Consider the following 20408-nt stretch of genomic DNA (forward strand, 5'->3'; position numbering starts at 1 on the left):
CCATAGCAGGACACATGTCGGTTGATCAGTGTCTATCCTACTTATTGGGTTGCAGGTCAACAAAGGAAAAGTGCTATACACCGAGAACATGTTGCCATCAATTATCAAGTGGAGTTGGTTTATCACGGGTTATCTGTGCCATATGGGGCTTGTGCATTTGAATACACCATGTACTGCGCTTTTAAAAGAGCTCAAAATAGTCAATCACTGTCATGTGTATGCACGCTCTGGAGTAATGGACTGAGTGTAATCCTAAGAATTTGGATGGCTCATTGATAATGCTTCACGTGACCACTTTGACCACTAGTTGTTGATGACACCGATACTTTTTTTGCACCATTTTGTAGAAATGCTTGTTTCTTTAGTTGACAATAAACCGTTTATTTTTTGTACTTCATGACAATTTCTATTTCCCTCTTTTCTCTATTTAAAAATGCGTTTATCACACCGAGAACTTTTGAAGTACAAATGCAGTAAACAGTAAAACATACCCTTAAAATCAATCATCATTGTGTATTACTGACATTTTAGAGGGTATAAGCATGAATTATTTGAATTTAAAGTTCTTAAACAAAATTAGTAGGATTTAAAAAATGCTGCTGTTATAAAGTCTGAGAAATCAGTATGTTTTAAAACAAAGCCAAGTAGCAATAAAAACACTTTTTACAGTTCTTTTTCCTACTTTCAGTTCCTTTAATGTGGTAGGGGTCAGCTATATAATAAACATATTAAAATGGTATAAAATACATCTGTACAATATTACAGTCCACCAGTTCAAATGTAGACTCGATGCAAATGCATGATCTGCAAAATCAAAACAAAAGGTATAAATGTGTAAACGGTAAGAAAAACATAAATCACAGGATGAAAGGATATTAAAAGTAAATAATAATAATAATAATAATGCACTAGTCTTATATTGCGCTTTTTCAGACGCTCAAAGTTGCTTTACAATTTTGTGCATTGTTTATTGACTCTGGTAATGAGCGACGTATATAGCCACAGCTCCCCTGGGGTAGACTGTTGGAACCAAGGCGGCTAATCTGCACCATCCGTCCTTCCGACCACCATCAACCACTCATTCACACACACACACAAACACACACACACACAAACACACACTACAGCCACCTGGTGTTCCATGGCGGCCTCCCATTCAAGTACCAAACAGACCCTACCCTGCATATTTTCCAGGATCTGACGGGATCAGGTGTAGCAAAGGCGGTATGATCTGTTGATTGCTCAGCGTACTAGATATTGTTCTCATTTCTTTGATGGCTCTTTAGCTCCCTCACTTTCCTAAAAGCCCTGACAGCCAGCACAGCACCAAAGATGAAGACAAAAACCGCAACCACCGCGAAGAGACCTCCTGCAATATCTGCACCATGAAATTGGCATTCAAATCCTTTGTGACCTTTACTTTTGTACATTTGTTCTCTGTCTTTGCAAATTGAATTATTGTAGGTCTCCTGCAGTTTAATAAAATAAAAGGCTAGAGCTGGGATATAACCTAAACCAATGAGAAAGTTAAGTAGAGCCTCAACAAGCAGCACAGGAGGCAAGCGGTACGGTACTCTGAAAACTCCCAAACCTAGCATCACAGAGGCATACACCATCACGCATCCTGCACAGGCCATAGTGAAGATGTATGGAGGCCTTTTCAGCTGATGAAACAACCGGTCCAGCTCTTTCACCCTGTCGGCATCTGCTCCAGTGAACGCATTAGCTCCACCAAAGTGATAGGCGTAGACCCCTCCTAGACTGGCCAGATCACGGTAGCCACCATTGTTGCTATATGGTATACCAGCACAGATAATTATGAGGAGATTCACAAAAATTTCCATGAGTTGGCACAACCCTGCAAAGTGAAGATTGAAATACACATTAAGTTTGAATGGTAAAACAAACTAAATTTGAGTAGCATACTAGCTTACAGCAGTGGTTCTCAAACGTGGGCTTCTTCAAGTGATACACGGTCAACTGCAATTTAAGTAAGGTGTTTTTATTATTTAGACATTATTTTTGACATGATATTTTATGGTGTGAAAGGTTTGAGAACCACTGGCTTACTGTTGAATATAAATTAATAAATATATATATACATACATATATATATATATATATATATATATATATATACACATATATATACATATCCACTTAAAGGTGGTGAATCTGAATCTAGGTTATTGCATTACTCAACTTACCTCGAGACGTTGGGATGTACCTGATATTGAAGAGGGCTGGTCTGTGGCGTGATTCATTATAAACCTCTCCAGACTGATTCATTGACATTTCTCTGGGTCTAAAAACATACATGTGGTCAAGAAAACACACAAGAACCAAAAACATAATATATATATTGAAATTAATGTAACCTATTCACTTAAAGAAAACTGTAAAGAATTGCTTCCATAAAATGATGTAGACCTATTGGCAGCAGGCTCTTACAGTGTTGAGGGGGCTTGATGGTGCTCTATGAAAGCAGGTGTCTCCTTGTATCTGTCAGGTTTGGGGCGCCTGTCACCAGCAGAACCTCTCCCTCTTTCCTCATGACTCCTGCCTGTGCTTCTGGACCTCTCATAATGGTCTCTAGTGTTGTGTCGGTCTCTGTAATTGTCCTGAGCAGACAGAGCATCGTCCCCATGGTGTTGCCTTCCTCTTTCTGGCATCTTATATTCGTTGTATAAAGAATAAAAAAGACTAGGCAAGTAAAGAATACAAAGTGAAGGTCTATATATCCTAACCACACTAGTGTAGCACCCGCTTGCACTAGTTTGCACCAAGAATGCACACGGTGGTGGGTTTTAACGCTAAAATACCGACCGTGCTTTGCTTCCTGCTTTGAAATCACCTGTGGAGGTTAAAAAAAACAAAACAAAAAATCACCTGTGTGACCACGCCCACAGGCTACTGGCAACTGTGGCGGGGGTGTCACATGGGGTGTCACTAAGACCCACAGACCACTGTGGGCAACCTTTATCTTTAACATAACTTATAGGCCACAAATTATCTACAATCAATTTGCTGTTAATAGTTTGACACATTGCTCCATGCAAAGCGGAAATGTTAAGGCGACACAAATAAATTACGTGTTTTCTTTTACTTTGAAAACCCACTGGATATAGGCTCAAATGGATTATAAACAATTTGCAAATTCACACAGCTAAGAACCACGTACGTTACGGTAATATACTATAAGCTAATGGCTCTGAGTCTGCAACCTGCTGCTCTTTGCGAAAGGAGCTTTTACTGTGAAACTACTGCCAGTCCTCTCGGAAGTGTTGCTACCTCGTTCCGAGCTAACGCTGCTCTCCAGCCGACCGCGCTGCTTGTAGCAGGCGAGGGAAATGCCAGACAGAAATGGCGCTGATGGGATTGCGAGCAGCATGAAATGCTGATGCATTGCATGGCTCATCGTCTGCAACTGCCAGGACATCATTGGGAAATGATAATGGCGTCGAAATAGACCTCCTGTATTTAACAACACAGACCCACAGCTTCCTCCCGGGAGAGTTTTCGTCTTGTCAGTGGAGAAGAGAAAATCACACCGGGAGCATGGCTTCTCACAGCAACCAGGTAGCTATGCTAACTGGCTAATATTAGCTTGCAAAACAAGAGCCGTGTTCTGCCTTGTAACGTTAAGGGTAAGCCCTAGACACCATGTATGCCTTGCAACATCACGTCATTTGATGATACAAGACAACACTACAAATGTAGCCCCAATCGCTGCGTGTTTGGAAACATCAGGTTAGTCGTGTCATTGAAATGTTAAGTACAGAAAAGTGCTGGCTAATGCCCCCCTAAGCTTAAGTGCACCAAGCAGTGTGGAGCTAACAGGCCCCGCGTCCCTTCATTCAAATCGGTCTGATGCACTATTTGGGATTGTTAGGAAATGTATGACACTTCCGTTCAGCGAAATGAATCAAAGTACCACGACACGTAAGTGTAAAATCTTAAGACTGTCGAGTGTTTTTTCCTCCGATGTATAATCGTTAAGTGACACTGAAAAGTGCTGCGTGTGTGCATGGCCCACCTGCTCGGGCCCTGGCCCAGCGCATATGTCACAAATGGCACTGTCCATATTACAAGGAACTATAATAAAAGTAGCGGTGTTGTGATACAGCGCTCTGGCATTTATGGTAATTGCTACCACTTAATAGATTACACAAACACTTATTTTGGTCGTGGCTGGGCTGGTCGTTACATACAGGTGTGTGGTTATACTTTAGTCATCCTGCTAGCGAGTTGGCTAAATATTAAATGCGACATTTTGGGCCTTCATGTAACACAAAACAATATCAATCATACCGTTATAAGTGTTTTACATGTAGCTCTCGTTCTGGTAAATGACATTCTTCTGCAGCATATGTTTGCCTTGTGACTTAAGCGGCTAATTTGCTGTAATTTCACAGGAAGTTAGGTGTCATGTGGGATGGCTCATCTCTGAAATTAATTATACAGAAGGAGTCTATAAAGTTAACCAGAAGTGTTATGATGCAGAATGTTTTATTTATTCAGGTAATTTGAATGAACGGGTTCAGGAAGGAAAAGCTCAATGGCCCACATGCTTTCACACACTGATGGCTGCAATGCCGACTTTCTATTGGCTTACTCTCCAAAGATAGAGCGACAAGCTACACACGCCCCAACGGGCATAACGGCTGGTAATACTAAAACATCAGTCAATGATTACACAAATAAACAAATCGCACCAATAGCTAGATTTTTAAATGGGTCGCATGGTGGCTCAGAGGTTAGCACAGTTGCTTCACAGCAAGAAGGTTCCGGGCTCTGTCCTGGGTGGGGTCTTTCTGTTTGCAAGTTCACCCCATGTTCACCCCATGTGCTCTGCTTTCCCCGACCAATAAAGATATGTACAATGGTTTAAACCTCCAGTCCAGGGGATGACGACCTTTAGCCTCTACGTCACTACTTGAATCACAAAAGAAATGTCCCTACGGGGACAGTTTATGTTTCAATATAACCAAAATTATCACAGCACCAATAAGACTAACAATGCAAACTCTAAATTAGGAGTGTGACAGGACGATACATACCAATACTTTTTGTTCCAAAATCGATACTTATAATGACATGAATATTAATGAGGTGGCAGTGCTCCACAATTTTCAATGAAGAGAGGCCAATGATGATCAAGTAGTGATGCCAATAGAGGGCACTACAGATTTAAGCACTTGAACACTGTCACACAAATATTACTTTTTATGATAGTTTTTATAAGTATAAATATGATAAATTAGGGGTTGATTTATTCCTTTTGAAATAAGACAATGGTTTCTTCTTTATTAAAATGTAAATGAAGTCACTGACAGATCAGTAGATCAATTTTCAGTAAATTGTGCATAATTTATTAATTTATTTTAGAATAGGGGTACAAAGCACATGGAGCAAATGTATATGATGAATAATATGTAGTACGTTAAAATAAATGTTAAAAATGGCATGTTCCAAAAAATCTTGATGTATCGTAGATTATTTTTGTGCAATATATATATATATGGATTATCGCAGTATCGTGAGCCATGTATAGCATCGAATCATGAGGTACCCAGAGATTCCCACCTCTAAATAGCCAAAGGCAAAATGGAGCACAGTAACAATTTACATTAACACGGTATGTAACAGATTGAAAACATATTTCTTAATGTCTTTTCAATCTGTGTAGGTGTTTTCATGAAGAAAAGAGTCTTAACTTATTGTTTTGTGGGCTTATAAAGTGGGATATGAGGTCACACATTGTGTGAAATAACCTGGAAAAGATGTGTGTCTAACTTTTCTCAGCTCCCTGCCTGAAGGATGGTTCTAAAGTTATTTGGGTCTTGGTATCAGGAAGTCTTCATTAAGAACAACCAGTCATCACTCTCATCTCCACTGTTTATTTTGAGTTGCCAGAAGGAACCCCCTACTCAACCAAATTCAAACTAAAGTGATTGCTCAAAAATTGGAGAAATTAGATGGGTGTTGTGGTCAGCGAAAAACAGACAGTTTTGATGAAAGACATATAGTCATATGGCAATCGTGATATGGGAAAGAACCCAATTTAACTCTTACCCAGTTTTTTTGGTGGTGGGACTGGGATGGTTGAGGGTTGTTTTGATTCCCTTGTCCCTGTGCAAAAACTACTTGTCTAAATGGGTGCCAATAATTGTGACACAGGAAATGTTCATTTTTTATTTATTCATAATATAGCTTAGCTTTCAAAACAATTTTAGTTGTAGTGAATAGAACATTTACAATATTGTGTGTGTGTTTTATTTTATTAAGTGCAATGTTAAAAAAAAAAAAAAAAAGCCCCAGCATACTTTTCTCATATTTATCAGAGTGCCGGTATGCCTTGAGCACACTCGCCCTAAATTGCAACGTTAGGATTTTTTGCTGCTCCTTGCCATGTTTCCCACGTTTATCCATTCACAAATTCCAAATGTTTGAATTTTTAAATTTATTTTTCAATATCTAATTCCTAGTCCTATTTATTGAGTTTTGAAACTCAAAATTCAAAGCGAGCTTATTTAAAAACAAAACAAGATATGAAATATCCCCTCAGACTTAACTTAATAAAACTATAAAATGTAGACCTATCGTCATTCATTATACAGATTTTATCCTGAAAAATTAAGCAATTAAGGCAATTTCATGCATAGCATGACACATTTTTTATATGAAAATGTGCAGTACATTTATTGTATTTGTAATCTACAGCAAAACTTTCAAACAAATGTCTCTGAGTTTTTTTCCCTATTCAGCTGTAGTGTTCGTCTTAAATAAAGTGGTTTTATTGTTTTGTTCTTTCTACGGCCCTGCACGTAGTGCTAACACTAAGGTGACGCCCTCATATTGTACTATTTTATTATACGATTAACACAATTTTATTGCACTATTACTACACCACACATCTTTGTGCAGGCGCAGGCTTGCCTTTTCATTCATTCTCGTCTGACCTTATTTACAGTGATAGATGGATTTTTTCTTTTGTACCTCTGCCCTTGCTCATGTTGCCCATTTTTAACCCTGCGCTCCAATTTAGTAAACGGGCACAATTGTGCTGGCCTTATCCCAAGTTTTATTTTATGATATTTTCTGCATTTAATTAACATACCACCTTAAATTCAAGTATGGTGCATGTGGCATTGCTGCAGAAAACAGCCAAAGGGACATTCTTTCTGTTGTGATTGTATTAGCCATCCTGTGGTCATTGGATTAGAGCTGGCTGTTTGTCGCCTTTAGTGCCGTTTCAGCATTGTGGACCTTCATGAGGCCTTGTTTGCAAAGAGTTACATATGCTTGAGTTGCACTTTCCTTTTTTACCTTTCACGTTTCACTGTTGATTTTACAGGGATTAACAAAGTGCCCATTGAGCCCAGGTCTAATATTCTTGATGGGTTTTGTATTTTTAATATGTTGTCACTCAGGTGGTTGGTCTTTATTGTGTTAAATAAACCCCCAAAACAATGTGTTTTCTGCACACAAAACTTTGCTCTGCTCAGTTGGGATGGATGGATACTTAATACGTTTTGCTGTCTTTCTTGCAGTACATCTTTGGGGAATTCAGCCCGGATGAAATAAACCAATTTTTTGTTTCTCCACGATGCTTTGTAGAGGTAAGATATTTGTCATATATATATATATAACATTCTTAACTCAGGAGGAGCGGTGTGTCTTTCGGCCCCTGTCAATAGCATTTTTCTTTGTCTCTACAGCTTCCTCCATTCAATGACAAAGTCTCCTGTGTTAGTCAGTCTTCAGGTATGTACATTGCACATAAAATGTAACAATACTTTTTGTTTGACTGCTTCATCATAGTTCCAGCTCCATTTCAGAAAGCCAGCAATTTTGGGGGATTCTTTGCTAAAACATTTCCTCCAATCAATTGAAAGCCACCGAATTTGTTATAACACGTATTAATCACAGTAGGGCTTTCTGTAATTGTAATTTAATGAAGTGCACACTTGGTTTATGTGATGGTTCTCTTTTGCAGAGAACGAAATATTCAAACTCTATGTAAAATAATCTGCCCTAACCAGTAGTTTAGAGCTCTACAATCCTGCTCTGAATACATGAGTTTCCTGCTAATCGTTAGTGTGTAGTCAGTTTATAGTTCTTGTTTTTAGTTAAAGCAACCTAATGTGTAAAATGTGCACTGTGTTCTGAAAAAAATATTACAATACCAATACATATATTTTTCTAAAATCATTCAGCCCTATTATACACGCATGGGTATATTGCAGAGCACATTCATGTGCCGTTAATACTTTAACATGGTTTGTATTGATTATTTAGGAAGTTACTGCACTCCTGCTGTACCTTTTATTATGGAGTCAATGGGACTGCAGGTTTGTGGTGAGTTGAGGAGTTCGACATGCTGTGGCTTGACAACCTGTTTGCTATAATCTAAAATTTCAGGTTTCAAAAACTGGTGGCTTTCTAAACCTTGCTATATTTTCTAGCTTTTTGTTTAGATCTGTAGCTTTGCATGCTATTATTAGGTTCTTCTTTGCATACAGTACTTTACAAATTATAGAAAATACAATAATATTCAATATTTGTATTGTAGACATGATAGTTAACAGATGGATAACTTATAAAATTGATCAGAACATTTCCAAATAAAGTGTGTATTAAGTGAAATGAGGCTAATGGCCATAATACTAACTATCTAATCGCTGGAGAGGTTGTGACTGTGCTGTCTATTTCTTGAACCTTGCTGCTCATCAGGGTTTTCTAGTGGCTTTACCAATCGGCTCGATCCTCTATAAAGTCACTTGATTTTTTTTGTTTGTTTTGCACTACTAATGCCTTGTTTTTCTGTTCACATTCTCAAATTGCACCTCATTGCAAAATAACATTGTGCTTTAACAACTGAATCAAAAGTTCAATGACTGTCCATTTTTTCATTCTGTGACATTGTTTTAGATTTACTTTGAAATGATGGAAATCCATGACTAAGAAAGACTGATTTTATTATATTGAATTGTCTTGCCATGTTCATTAATTGAATGTAAATGTGCATTTCTCTCCAGAGAAATTAGTCTTATAGGAAGAGATAATAACTTGAATTTCTTTTAACAAACATGGCAAGGTTTAGAGTTGTACCTAGAGCCTTATTGAAACATATAATCTTCTGTGTCTAATTGTTCATAATGTTGTTTGCAGCAGAAGACTATCAGCACATTGAGTTTGGTGTTGATGAGGTAATTGATTCCAAGCCGCTCGGGATCAATGATCCTTTGTACAAGGTGTCCAGCAACCTCAACCCTCAGGCTCCAGAGTTCATCCTGGGCTCTCAAACCACCCCAAAGCTTCCCCTGACTACTCCACACACAGCCGATGTCCCAGATGGGGGACACTTCAACTCGCTCGATGGTCAGGACTCTGACATCTCGAGCCTCGGTAATCACCAGGTCTGCCAAGACATGGACGGTGTCTCGGGTGCCCTTGGACAGCGAGAGAGAAAGAAAAAGAAAAAGCGTCCGCCTGGATACTACAGCTATTTGGACTCCTCTGGTAGTAGTGGACCAGATGGAGCCCCTATGTCAGTAATGGTGAATGGACATGCACTTGGCCTCCTGCATGACAGTGCTGAGGACGTGGACAGTAAAGCACTGTCAGGAGAAGAACTTTCTGGTCCTGATGCTGTGTCCACAGGATCTTCAGTGGCTGCAGTAGCCCCAGAATCAACTTCCTGTCAGAGGACTTGTGATAGCCCTGATGACTCTTCTTTGGACTTAGTGAGTGGAGCAGGCTCTTCATCAGAGTCTAATGTTGCAACTTCTTCCTCTTCGTCATCCTCTCAAAGCAGAGGGACGATAGAGGCACAAAGGACTGTTGATCCGCAGCAGGACTATTTGGATCCACAGGGCTCAGAACTTGCAGATGGACAAAAAAGCCCCCTCTCCAAATCACCACTTTCTTCATTGGCTACTCAGCCCAGTCCTCCCCCCTTTAACCCATCTGCCGCTACTGAACCAGAGGAGCACAGACTTGTGAACAGTGGCATGGCCAACGGGCTTCCAGGGCCCGATACCCCTGTGGGAACAGAGGGACAGAAATTGGACTGTGAGAATAGTGAGGAGGTGCGGCCTGCTGCGTTAGACTCTGCTCTGCCCGCAGTGACAGATCAGGGCCATGTGGCCGCGGCTCCTACTGCACCTACTACCAGTCGCCCAAAATCCTGGGCAAGCCTCTTCCATAACTCCAAACCTCTGCCTGGTGGACCTCAGGCTTTTGTGGAGGTTAAAAATGTGATGGAGGTAGTTGTCCCTTCTTCTCCCACTGCACCGGAGCAGCAAGAGAAAGTAGGGGAAGTCAAGGAAACGCCTGTTCATGTATCTGAAGATCCAATGGCCCCCAAACTTGCAGGTATACGGAACTTAACCTCTTAACCCCCACCTTAACCGAGCACATTTTTTCCAGTTCAACTTTACGCAAATCTAAAAGCTCCTCAACTGGAGCTTACAGCCTGTAGGCCAGGATGACGCCTCATTTGAAGGCTCAGACCTACAAAACTGATCCAAGACTTTCTCTTGTCTCGTTTTATTTATTTATTTATTTAGCCTTTTTTGCTTGCTTTGTACAAGTTTTGCTCACCTGTTTTGTTCTTTCATCACTTTTTGTTTTTTTTTCACGTTTTTATTGCCTGTTTTTCAAGAAGCTTTTTTCAAGAAGCTTTTCGATTTGGGTAAAGTCAAACTGGAGCAAACTCGCTTGGTTCAGGTGGGGGCTAAAAGACGAGTGTTATGACTTTGTTTTGCCGCGTTGTAGTGATTGAGATTGTTGATGAATGTTGCAGTCTTGGCTTGACAATTACAAGAGCGTGCTAAATGTACTGCAAAACACAAATAAGATCATCAGTCACCCGATGATTTGACTTTGCACCTGTGTTAAAGAATGCAGTCACTAGGTGGCAGTGCTGTATCTGAAATGTTTTTACAGAACTAGTAAAAACCTCCACTAGATTACTGTTTGCCACTAAAGCATTTTACCCACATCAAAACTGTTTTTATTTTTATTAGGTCGTTATTTACACAGGAAAGTTCAACAGAGATTCAGAAACATTTTTACTGGGGAGTGCTGAGGTTCAAATGATGGGTTCATGTATATATATATTTTTTTACATATTATTGCTTTATGTTAAATCTTAAATCCACGTTACCATGGGAACTGTGTAATTCAATGACTGGCTCCCTTCCTAGGCGTGGTAAATAAACTTCCTCTTTTATTCAGATAGTCACACATGGTCTTCTCTTGAGTGGCTGAATGGAAGAAGAAACAGTACTGTAAAACATGTTTTAGAAGTTTTATTTTAGAATCACGGATGTAAAGGTTAAACTGATTGCTGCACCTGTACTTTATCTTAATGCGTGTTTGAGATGATTTGTTTTGAATCCCCAGAACTTATTGAGAATGTGAAGTTGATACATAAACCAGTATCTTTGCAGCCAAGAGGACTGATCAACAAGGGAAACTGGTGCTATATCAATGCTGTATCCTTAAACAAAACTCTACACTGTGATTAATTGATGTTTGTATAAAAACATTGTTATGTTGGTGTTCCTGACTCCAAATGCCCAGACTCTACAGGCCCTAATTGCCTGCCCACCCATGTACCACCTTATGAAGTCCATTCCTTTGCATAATGAAACACAGAGACCATGTACCTCCACACCTATGATGGACAACTTGTAAGTTCACCTATATTCGTATATTTGTTTAAATGTTCCAGTATTGACAGACTTGCATGTTTCTCTTGTAGTGTAAGGCTTGTGAACGAGTTCAACAACATGCCTGTGCCATCGAAGACCAAGCAACAAGGTAACCAATTAAACAACTTAATTAACCTTGAGAATTATTAGATCTGATCTGATGTTTCTTGTGTTTATGGGACAGCTGGTGACAAAGTTGTGAAAGACATCCGCCCCGGTGCACCCTTTGAGCCAACATACATTTACAGACTTCTTACGCTCATCAAGTCAAGTCTTTCTGAGAAGGTAATTTTGTTTTGTTTTTTCTTCTTTTTTTTTTTTTAAAGGTAAATAGTAACCTCTGTTTTTGGAACATGTGTTCTTTAAACCTGCCCTCTGCTGTACTAGATTTTTTTAATTTATTTTTTATTTACGACAATAGGGGAGTAATGAACCCTGCTCTGCCCCCTTGTACGCCTTATACTCTTCCCCTGGCGTTCTTTATAAAAGATAAATAAATAAAAAGACCTCAATAGCTCACTGTAGATGTTGGATATTTCATGAGGCTTTCTGCTGCATCAGAACAGGTCGGTCAGATGTTAGCTTCTGTCGTAAGGCTAAACTCTGTTGGCCGTTAACTGTTGCTGCGTCTGCTGCTTCAAACATTTGACATCCCTGCATATGTTTGTATTAACATGGTGCAAGGGCAGGACAAAGTTAACTTGCTTTTTCGGTGCATCGAGTGATGCTTAGAATGCAACCATTCCAGTTCGGCAAAATGGAATAGCTGAGGGCAGCTTTAAGAAAGTTTTAATGAATTACATGACTATGAATAAATGTCTATGATTGATATCAGGCCTGTATCTGCTGTTCTCTCAGTTGTACACGATGTTTGGCACAAAATAGTTTTGAAAGAGTAGACATTCTTAAATTCTTTACAGGGACGGCAAGAAGATGCAGAGGAGTATCTTGGCTTCACTCTCAATGGTCTACATGAAGAGATGCTTGCTCTGAAAAAGCTTATCTCACCTCAGGAAAACGGTAAGCTATATAGTGTATAACTTGTATATGTCATTATTAAAATGTTGGTAAATAAAAAAACTTAAATTTAACTTCCTTTGGTGGCTGACATCTTGTTTTTGCTCAGCAGAAGATCCCGCGCCCAATGGGCCAGACACTCAAACAGGTGTAGAGGAAGATGATATTGATAAGGAGGAAGATGGGAGTGAAGATGAGTGGGAACAGGTTGGCCCTAGAAACAAGACTTCAATCACTCGACAAGCTGACTTTGTCCGTACACCGATCACTAACATATTTGGTGGACACATCAGGTATGTTTTTTTATTTTTTTATTTTATTTAAACCTCTGTAACTTGATGATGAGGATGATTAGGATGGTGATGGTGGTGATGGAACATGTACGACAAGTGGAGTTTGTTAATGTATGTTTGAGGGGATGCGAGTGCTTCGATTTAAAGAACCCCACCAGCCCTGATGGCGCTCAGCCTAGTAATGGCTTACACTTGTATTGTGCTTTACAAGCATGTGTTACTATAAATCATTATTCATTCACACCCATAGATGTAAGAGACAGATAACCGATGTTCCATTCAGCCCCGTTCATTGTGATGATCCCGAGTGGTCTGGGAAGTTAACATGGCTGCTCAATCTCCTCCTACGAAACCTGTTCGTTTAAAAGGACAAAAAGGACTGGCTATGAGCCTGTTTTTGAGAATGCAGGACAATGGATGGCTTGTTTACATGCACGAGTCCCATGTTCATTAACGTGCACTGTCCTGAATAAGTAAATAATGTGTTCATTATTTAAAGCAGTACTAAGTAAGTTGTTTACCTTAATAAATCCTTTCTGTAGTCCCTCTGGGGGTAATAGGAGTGTTAATGGGATGATCGAGGGGTTTTTCATCTCCCCCTGGTGTGTCTGGCCAGAAAACCACAATTGCAACTTGGCTGTCTCCAGGTCAGAGCCACCAATACACACTAATAGAATCCCGAAGAAGAAGCTCACAGGCTAACTGGCAAAGCTAACTGTGGGCTAGCACCACTTAAACAGTATTTACAGCCAAGTTTGAGTGAAAATAAATATCTCCATTGTGTAATTGGATGCACAATATCCCTCTCTCTCTTTGTCTTTTCTGTCAGCGTAGTATTTACTCTCACAGACAATTAACGAGTAAAAAAACTGCAACATGCTACGACACCTGCTATGGCGCTTATGGACTCAAGGGGCATGAGTTACTTAGTACTGCTTTAATAATTTGGTGCACATCGAGAAAATGCATATACATTTTATTTGGAAAACCATAATTTGGTGTCCTCGATCAAGCTGAGATAGATATATGGCACCTGTTAGATATTAACAGGTGTGACAGACGCCTCTCAATTGAGGATCAGCTTGCAAATGTGAGCATATTTTATATAATTTTTACTTTTGTAATTAATATTGTTAGATTAATAGAGACTTTGTTTAAAGGCAACAAATAGTCATAAGGATTTAGGCCATCGTCCAGCTCTCCAGCTTGTGGATCCTTTGGGATCTTTCAACAGCTATTGTTGTACAATAGTAACTGTAACTTTTTTTTTGCAATATGGCGGCTTCAGTGTCAACAGATTTCCCACTAAAAATAACATTAATGGAAGTCATAATTGTTGTTGAATTCGTTTTTTCTATGTATATTTTTTTACATGTTTCTGTCATTGTTTTTTTTTTTTAGGTCGGTTGTTTATCAACAAAACTCAAAGGAGTCGGCCACGCTTCAGCCTTTCTTCACTCTGCAGTTAGACATTCAGTCAGAAAAGATACGCACTGTCCAGGAGGCTTTGGAAACATTGGTGGCCCGAGAATCTGTCCAAGGATACACTTCAAAAACAAAGCAAGAGGTATTGCATTATGTTTTCTAATTCAGTCGAGAATATAACAATGCTCAGTGTTGTAGCATTGGTTTGTATTGCACCCTGAGATCACATACCGATGTGAGCAGGTCATTAGCTCATTTTTGTTTCTTTAGATCGAGATCAGCCGGAGGGTAACATTGGAAGAGCTGCCACCTGTCTTGGTGCTTCACCTTAAAAGATTTGTCTTTGAAAAGACTGGAGGTTGTCAGAAACTAACAAAGATTATCGATTACCCCGTTGACCTGGAAATTAGCAAAGGTAAATAATATTATACTAATCAATAATCAATAATATATATTTTATAATTTAATTTCTTTTTTTTCTTCCAGATTTGTTGTCTTCTGGAGTGCGCAGTAAAGTTTTGAAAGGCCAAAGAACTTACAGGCTCTTTGCTGGTGGGTATAAGAACTACTATAATTTCTGGACTTTTCACCTTATTCCGGAAGTTCGTGTTTGTGCCGCCATGAATTGTGCCCGCCCCTTTTCTCCTATTGGATAACATAGGACTGGAGAAGTCAAGATTAATATCAGTTACTAAACGAACACAAAGCCGATTTTAGGCCACACAGAGAAACGGTGCAGTGTTGGCATGTTGGTGCATGTGAACATTGGACATTTTAAACTAAACTAAACATCAGATTTAAGCTGCAAATATTTTCCCTCGTTCTCATTTTAAATGAATGGGCTTTGCGCTCTACTAGAAGAGACGAGGGAAAAAGAGGCAAAAGTGGGCGGGGCGGAATAACCACGCCGGTCTCACTAAACACACGTTATCATATTTATAAATTCTTAAAGTTTTTATATAAGTAAATGTACCTGTAGGCAACTGTTCTCTTGGAAAAGTGGTCCGCGCACGGTGAGAAAAGTCCTGTATTTTCAGTGTGCTGATGACGCATGTTACAGCCTGCAGCTTTTAGACTAGTGAAGCCTATAATGTTACATTTAGTTTTTCTTATTAAATTTAGTTGGTGCGGCTTACATTCAGGTGTATTGAGCACGCCTACAGTCCATTACAGTATACTAGAAAATACCAGTTTGGATAATGGAAATTGCAATTTTATTTCTGTTTTTACTAGTGGTCTATCACCACGGAAACAGTGCGACGGGCGGTCACTACACCACGGATGTCTTCCACATTGGTCTTAATGGCTGGCTGCGCATCGATGACCAGGCTGTGAAGGTCATCAACCAGTATCAAGTGGTGAAGCAGACTACAGAGCGCACTGCCTACCTGCTGTACTACCGCCGCGTCGACCTGCTGTAGACACTTAAACACCTGCAAGAAACAGTACGCAACAATACGCCAATATAATGCACACCACACGCAATCAAAATGCAGAAGATCTACATAACACACACCAATCTAATGAACAGGAACACTGCCCTACTTGTTTTCATGCATATTTCCTCCTTCCCGCCTGCTTTTTTAACAACCAGGTTTTGCAACACTTTTTTTGTTGAAGAGAATCGAGCTGCATTCACACAAAGCTCCTGGTGACTGCTTTTCTCTGTACTCCACTGCTGTTTATCTTTTTTCAATTTGATTCATTGCAGCGTGAAAGGACCGTTGACCAGAGCGAGGTGAGGTTAGAGTTTTATGTTCGCACCTGAGACTTTATTCTGACCAAGCACAGCGCTTGGGCAGTGGACTTGTATACATGAAGATCTATCTACCACAGGCTGCCAATAAACGGTTGGGGAGAACCTTTTTTTTTTATGGATGTGAGGTATCAATGTTTGCCTTTACACAAGGAAACTGTTGTCTTGATGAATTTGCAGCAGTTTTAAAGCCTGTTTGCTTTGAAATGGCCCAGCACCAGCATTATCATGAGTCACTTCTTCAAAAGGCCAGATTGTGTTCTCTGCCATCCCCCACTTATCCATCTCCGATTTTCTGATGTAGGTACAACTTGAGCCATTAAAAGCAGGGAGCAAGATGGGGGGAATAAAACTGAGCAGCTTTCTTGTTTGAGAGATTTGTGTATGCTTCCTGGTTTAGATTTAGAAAGACCATCTTAAAAAAGCGCTTTAGATGTCAGGTAATAATTAAAACTTTTCTGCAAGTGTACATTTGAAGATGTGACTGTCAAATGCATATTTTGCAAATGCGTAGAAGTATATCAAATGAGGATAAAAATGTAAAATTCTAGTTGACTAAAAGCGTATTTGTGTCCTAAGGACTGCGCAAGGTTTGAGACTCAGTTCTTGCACTGGAGAGAAAGCAATGGATTAGAACTCCCAAGTCAACTGCATACCTGCTCTCGTTTACTATGTACATTTTCCATTGTGTTTTTCACTTAGGGTTCTTCTGTGTGGACATGGCCTGTCAGTTTAGTCCTCAGCCATGCCACTTTTCCACTCAGTGGTGAGGGCTAGATGAAACTCAAGGAGAATGTACCTGAAATTACATTACTGCATTTATTCTTGACTCGTGGTTTTCTCTCAAAAGTAACTAAAAGTTGGACTACAAACTGTGGTATTCTCTGCATAAGATCTGGGACATGCGCACAAGAGGACATAGTGTTTGCTTTTGTTTAATATATTCATTTATTTTCCATGGATTGTGATTATTTTTTGTTTGAATTACTAAAACGATTTTCATTTTTTCATTGATGTTACCATGCTCTTTATTCAATCACAAATATGCTTGCATTTGAATTAGTATCGGAAAGAAGTGACATTGGCTAAAGCACAACACTCAATAAAATTAGTTTTTTTTTGCTTGAAATTTATTTCTTTGTTTTACGTTTACATTGCTTCAATCCTAATTCCATCCAGTGTCTAGAGATCAGTATTAACACAAAGATGTCAAATTAAGTATTTGTAACTAAGATTGTTACATCTATATCTTAAACTTCAATTGAAAGTTTTCAAAAGTTGGTCCCTGTAAATGTGGAGTTTCTACACTTTTAATATAATCAAGTTTTAATTTCCAGATGCATGGGAATCATTGTTATATTGCACTAAATTATTTGCGTTTGTTTTGGTAGTAGTTCTTAATTGACTTCTGCAGGAAAACCAAAGGAAAACAATTTGAGCCTGTCCACCTTTCACTACGTTAAACATTAATTCATGATCTTTATTATTGTCATTATTCCATCACACTCCCCATAGTCAGCAATTGCATGCCATTTAAACATCTACCTTTATTGAAAATACAGTTGGCTTTGTCACTTCTGCACAAATTGTGACATTGACCATTTGCATTTTATGCTCAGCTTTTCAAAAAAGAACTGCAAGTAAGAATTTAACAATGGACTTCTGTTGTGCACTTGATCTCAATCTTTTATGGCTGGTTGGGTAAATTACTGGTGAAGTGCTTCAATAATGTCATTTCAGTATGCGCTAACAATTGTCTGCGGGGATTTGTTGACATCTGAAGAATATATATTGTCTTTAATTTTCAGCCTCAAGCATTCTATTTTGTTTATTGTTCAAAATAAAAGATTGTGCAAAAAGCATTTTGCCAATGAGGAGTTGTGAGCAAACTGTTTCTCTGCTTATTTAAACTCAACAATAATAAAAAAATAAAAGCTTACGTTTTTATGCTAGAGCTAGCCCTCACAATATGCACAATAAACCCAAACTACAAAAGATTACACAACCTCTTGGTCTCAAGCTGTTATCAGTCAATTATTGTTCACATATTACTGAACTGTTCATATTTATAAAGAGAAAAGAAGGGAAAAATGTATGTGTGTGTGTGTATATATAATGTGTTCTGTCTCAGTCTCCTGACCTCAATATCACTGAACCACTGTGGGGCGAGCTCAAATGTGCACTTCATGCAAAAACCTAGAAGAATGAGCTGCTTTTCCATTTGATTATAGATTCCAAGCTGTCACTGATGCTATGGGGGCAATACACGGTATTGGGAACTAATTTTGGTATTTTATTTTATGGTGATTTTAAATGAGTTCACCCTTTTTTCCCACTAAAAATGGCTTAACATCACTGACCATGGGTGAAAACAGATTTTGTGTTTTCATTCATATTCTTTGAGAAATGGGCAAAATAATGAAAAAAATATACCATGGTGTATACATTTATCAGCACAGCAGCGTGTGTCCGTGTATACACGTTCACATACGTGTGTTATTAATATTACATTTCCGGAGACATCCTGTGGTCTAACAAGAAAAAAAGTAATTGTTTGGAGGGAAAAGGGGGACTTTTTTGTTAACCTTTATTTAACCCACTGAGATCATGGGAGTCCTGACCCCCAGAGGAGAACCTATTTTACGTGTGCTAATGGTAGGGGAAACCCACAGACACAGGGAGAACATGCAAACTCCACACAGAAAGGCCCTGTCCAGGTGAGAATCAAACCTAGGACCATCTAGCTGTGAAGCAGGAGCACTAACCACTGGACTATCTTAACCAATCTTGCAAGCCTGAGAACACCATCACAGCTGTGAAATATGGGAGTGGCAGCATCATGCTGTGGGAGGAACTGATGCACTTCACAAAATAGTGTTGCCATCTATGTGGAAATATTGGAGCATCATCTAATTACATCAGCCAGGAAGTTGAAGCTTGGGCACAGATGTGTCTTCCAAATGGACAATGACCCAAAAGCACATGGCCAATACTGGTTACAAAGTAGCTTAAGGATAAAAAGTCAATGTTTTTCAATGATCATCACAAAGTCCTGATCTTAATCTAGTTGAAAATGTGTGGGCAGAGCTGAAAAGGCACGTGCACGCCACAAGGTGATCTACAAATGTGGCTCAGTTACACCAGTTCTGTTTGGACGAATGGGCCAAAATTCCTGACAACTATTGTGAGAAGCTTGTGGAAGCTTGTTTTAAATAATTGTTTTAAACAATTTTAAAGGATTAAATAAACCTTGTCCAGCTGTGACTTCCACCTTGAGGTTGGACATTTAAAAACGTCCTCAGCATTTTAATTTAATTTAATTTAATTTAATTTAATTTAATTTAATTTAATTTAATTTAAATATACCCCGAACACAGATGACTCATCCTTTATAATCAAAACATTTGTTTTTCTTTCCTTCAGATTATCCACTTGTCCTGAAAGTAACGCAACTAATGTGGGACCGTCCCTTTTATTCTTATTTCGTATTCTTATTCAAATACTGTCCTTAACTGTCCTACCTGCTCCTTAAAGCAAAATGCAACACACACACTAACAAAGTTTGAATATTGGAATGCGGCCTAATGTGCAAGTTTGCTTGGCTCGTATTTTCCTTTAGTTCAACAGTGACCAAATCTCAAGGACCACTTCCACTAATAGTATTATAGAGTACACAATACAGACCTTAAAGGTGCACTATTCAACTTTTTATGTTAAAAAAAAGTTAACATTCGTGCATATTTGACCTTTCACTAACCCAGCGGCGGTATGGGAGGTCAGCTTGGCGTCTTTTCTTTCCATCCAGGTGATTTTATGATGCTTCAGGATCAATTTTATTTAAGGTTTTTTATGATTTCTGGTAGATTATAGTAATCGAATGTATAAGGAACCATGTGGTTCAATCAGCAGTGAAATCATAAAAGAAACACTATGCACTATCAACTTATTTTTTTTACATGAAAAGTTGAATGGAGCATCTTTAAGGGAGATGGGGATGACCTAGGCGGCTGAAGAGCGTTGCAGGGCCACATTTCATCTTAAAAACACAGAGGCTCATCAATACGTTGCCCAGGATCTACATTGATTGTACACACTTGAAGTCAAGGTTGTGAATCACTGTGGGGATTTCACATAATTTTACATAGAAAATGTATAAAAGTACTGTATTGGCACACACAGTCTCTCTAATTTAAT

The 20408-nt window shown here is 39.0% G+C and overlaps 2 protein-coding genes across 8 annotated transcripts; one reads left to right on the forward strand and one right to left on the reverse strand.

Annotated features, from left to right (window-relative positions):
- Positions 1-1105: 1105 nt before the first annotated feature.
- marveld3 (MARVEL domain containing 3) lies at positions 1106-2672 on the reverse strand (the record flags this gene model as incomplete). Its single annotated transcript, XM_079554508.1, has 3 exons — positions 1106-1858; positions 2208-2305; positions 2452-2672. The coding sequence occupies 3 exons, from the start codon at positions 2670-2672 to the stop codon at positions 1251-1253; spliced, it is 927 nt and encodes a 308-aa protein (XP_079410634.1). The 3' UTR covers positions 1106-1250.
- Positions 2673-3296: 624 nt separating this feature from the next.
- usp10 (ubiquitin specific peptidase 10) lies at positions 3297-18219 on the forward strand. Of its 7 annotated transcripts, none has more exons than XM_079555421.1 (15): positions 3297-3579; positions 7554-7622; positions 7722-7767; positions 8302-8361; positions 9175-10380; positions 11413-11504; positions 11593-11702; positions 11774-11832; positions 11908-12008; positions 12644-12743; positions 12850-13033; positions 14435-14600; positions 14729-14873; positions 14945-15010; positions 15692-18219. In XM_079555421.1, the coding sequence occupies exons 1-15, from the start codon at positions 3559-3561 to the stop codon at positions 15877-15879; spliced, it is 2613 nt and encodes an 870-aa protein (XP_079411547.1). In that variant the 5' UTR covers positions 3297-3558; the 3' UTR covers positions 15880-18219. The 7 variants fall into 7 exon arrangements, with proteins under 7 accessions (XP_079411547.1, XP_079411549.1, XP_079411548.1 ...); XM_079555423.1 differs by having other exon boundaries at positions 9178-10380; XM_079555422.1 differs by having other exon boundaries at positions 3298-3579; positions 12853-13033.
- The last annotated feature ends 2189 nt before the right edge of the window (positions 18220-20408 follow it).

Source organism: Gobius niger (assembly GCF_951799975.1).
Source record: "Gobius niger genome assembly, chromosome: 4".
NCBI classification, from domain to species: Eukaryota; Metazoa; Chordata; class Actinopteri; order Gobiiformes; family Gobiidae; genus Gobius; species Gobius niger.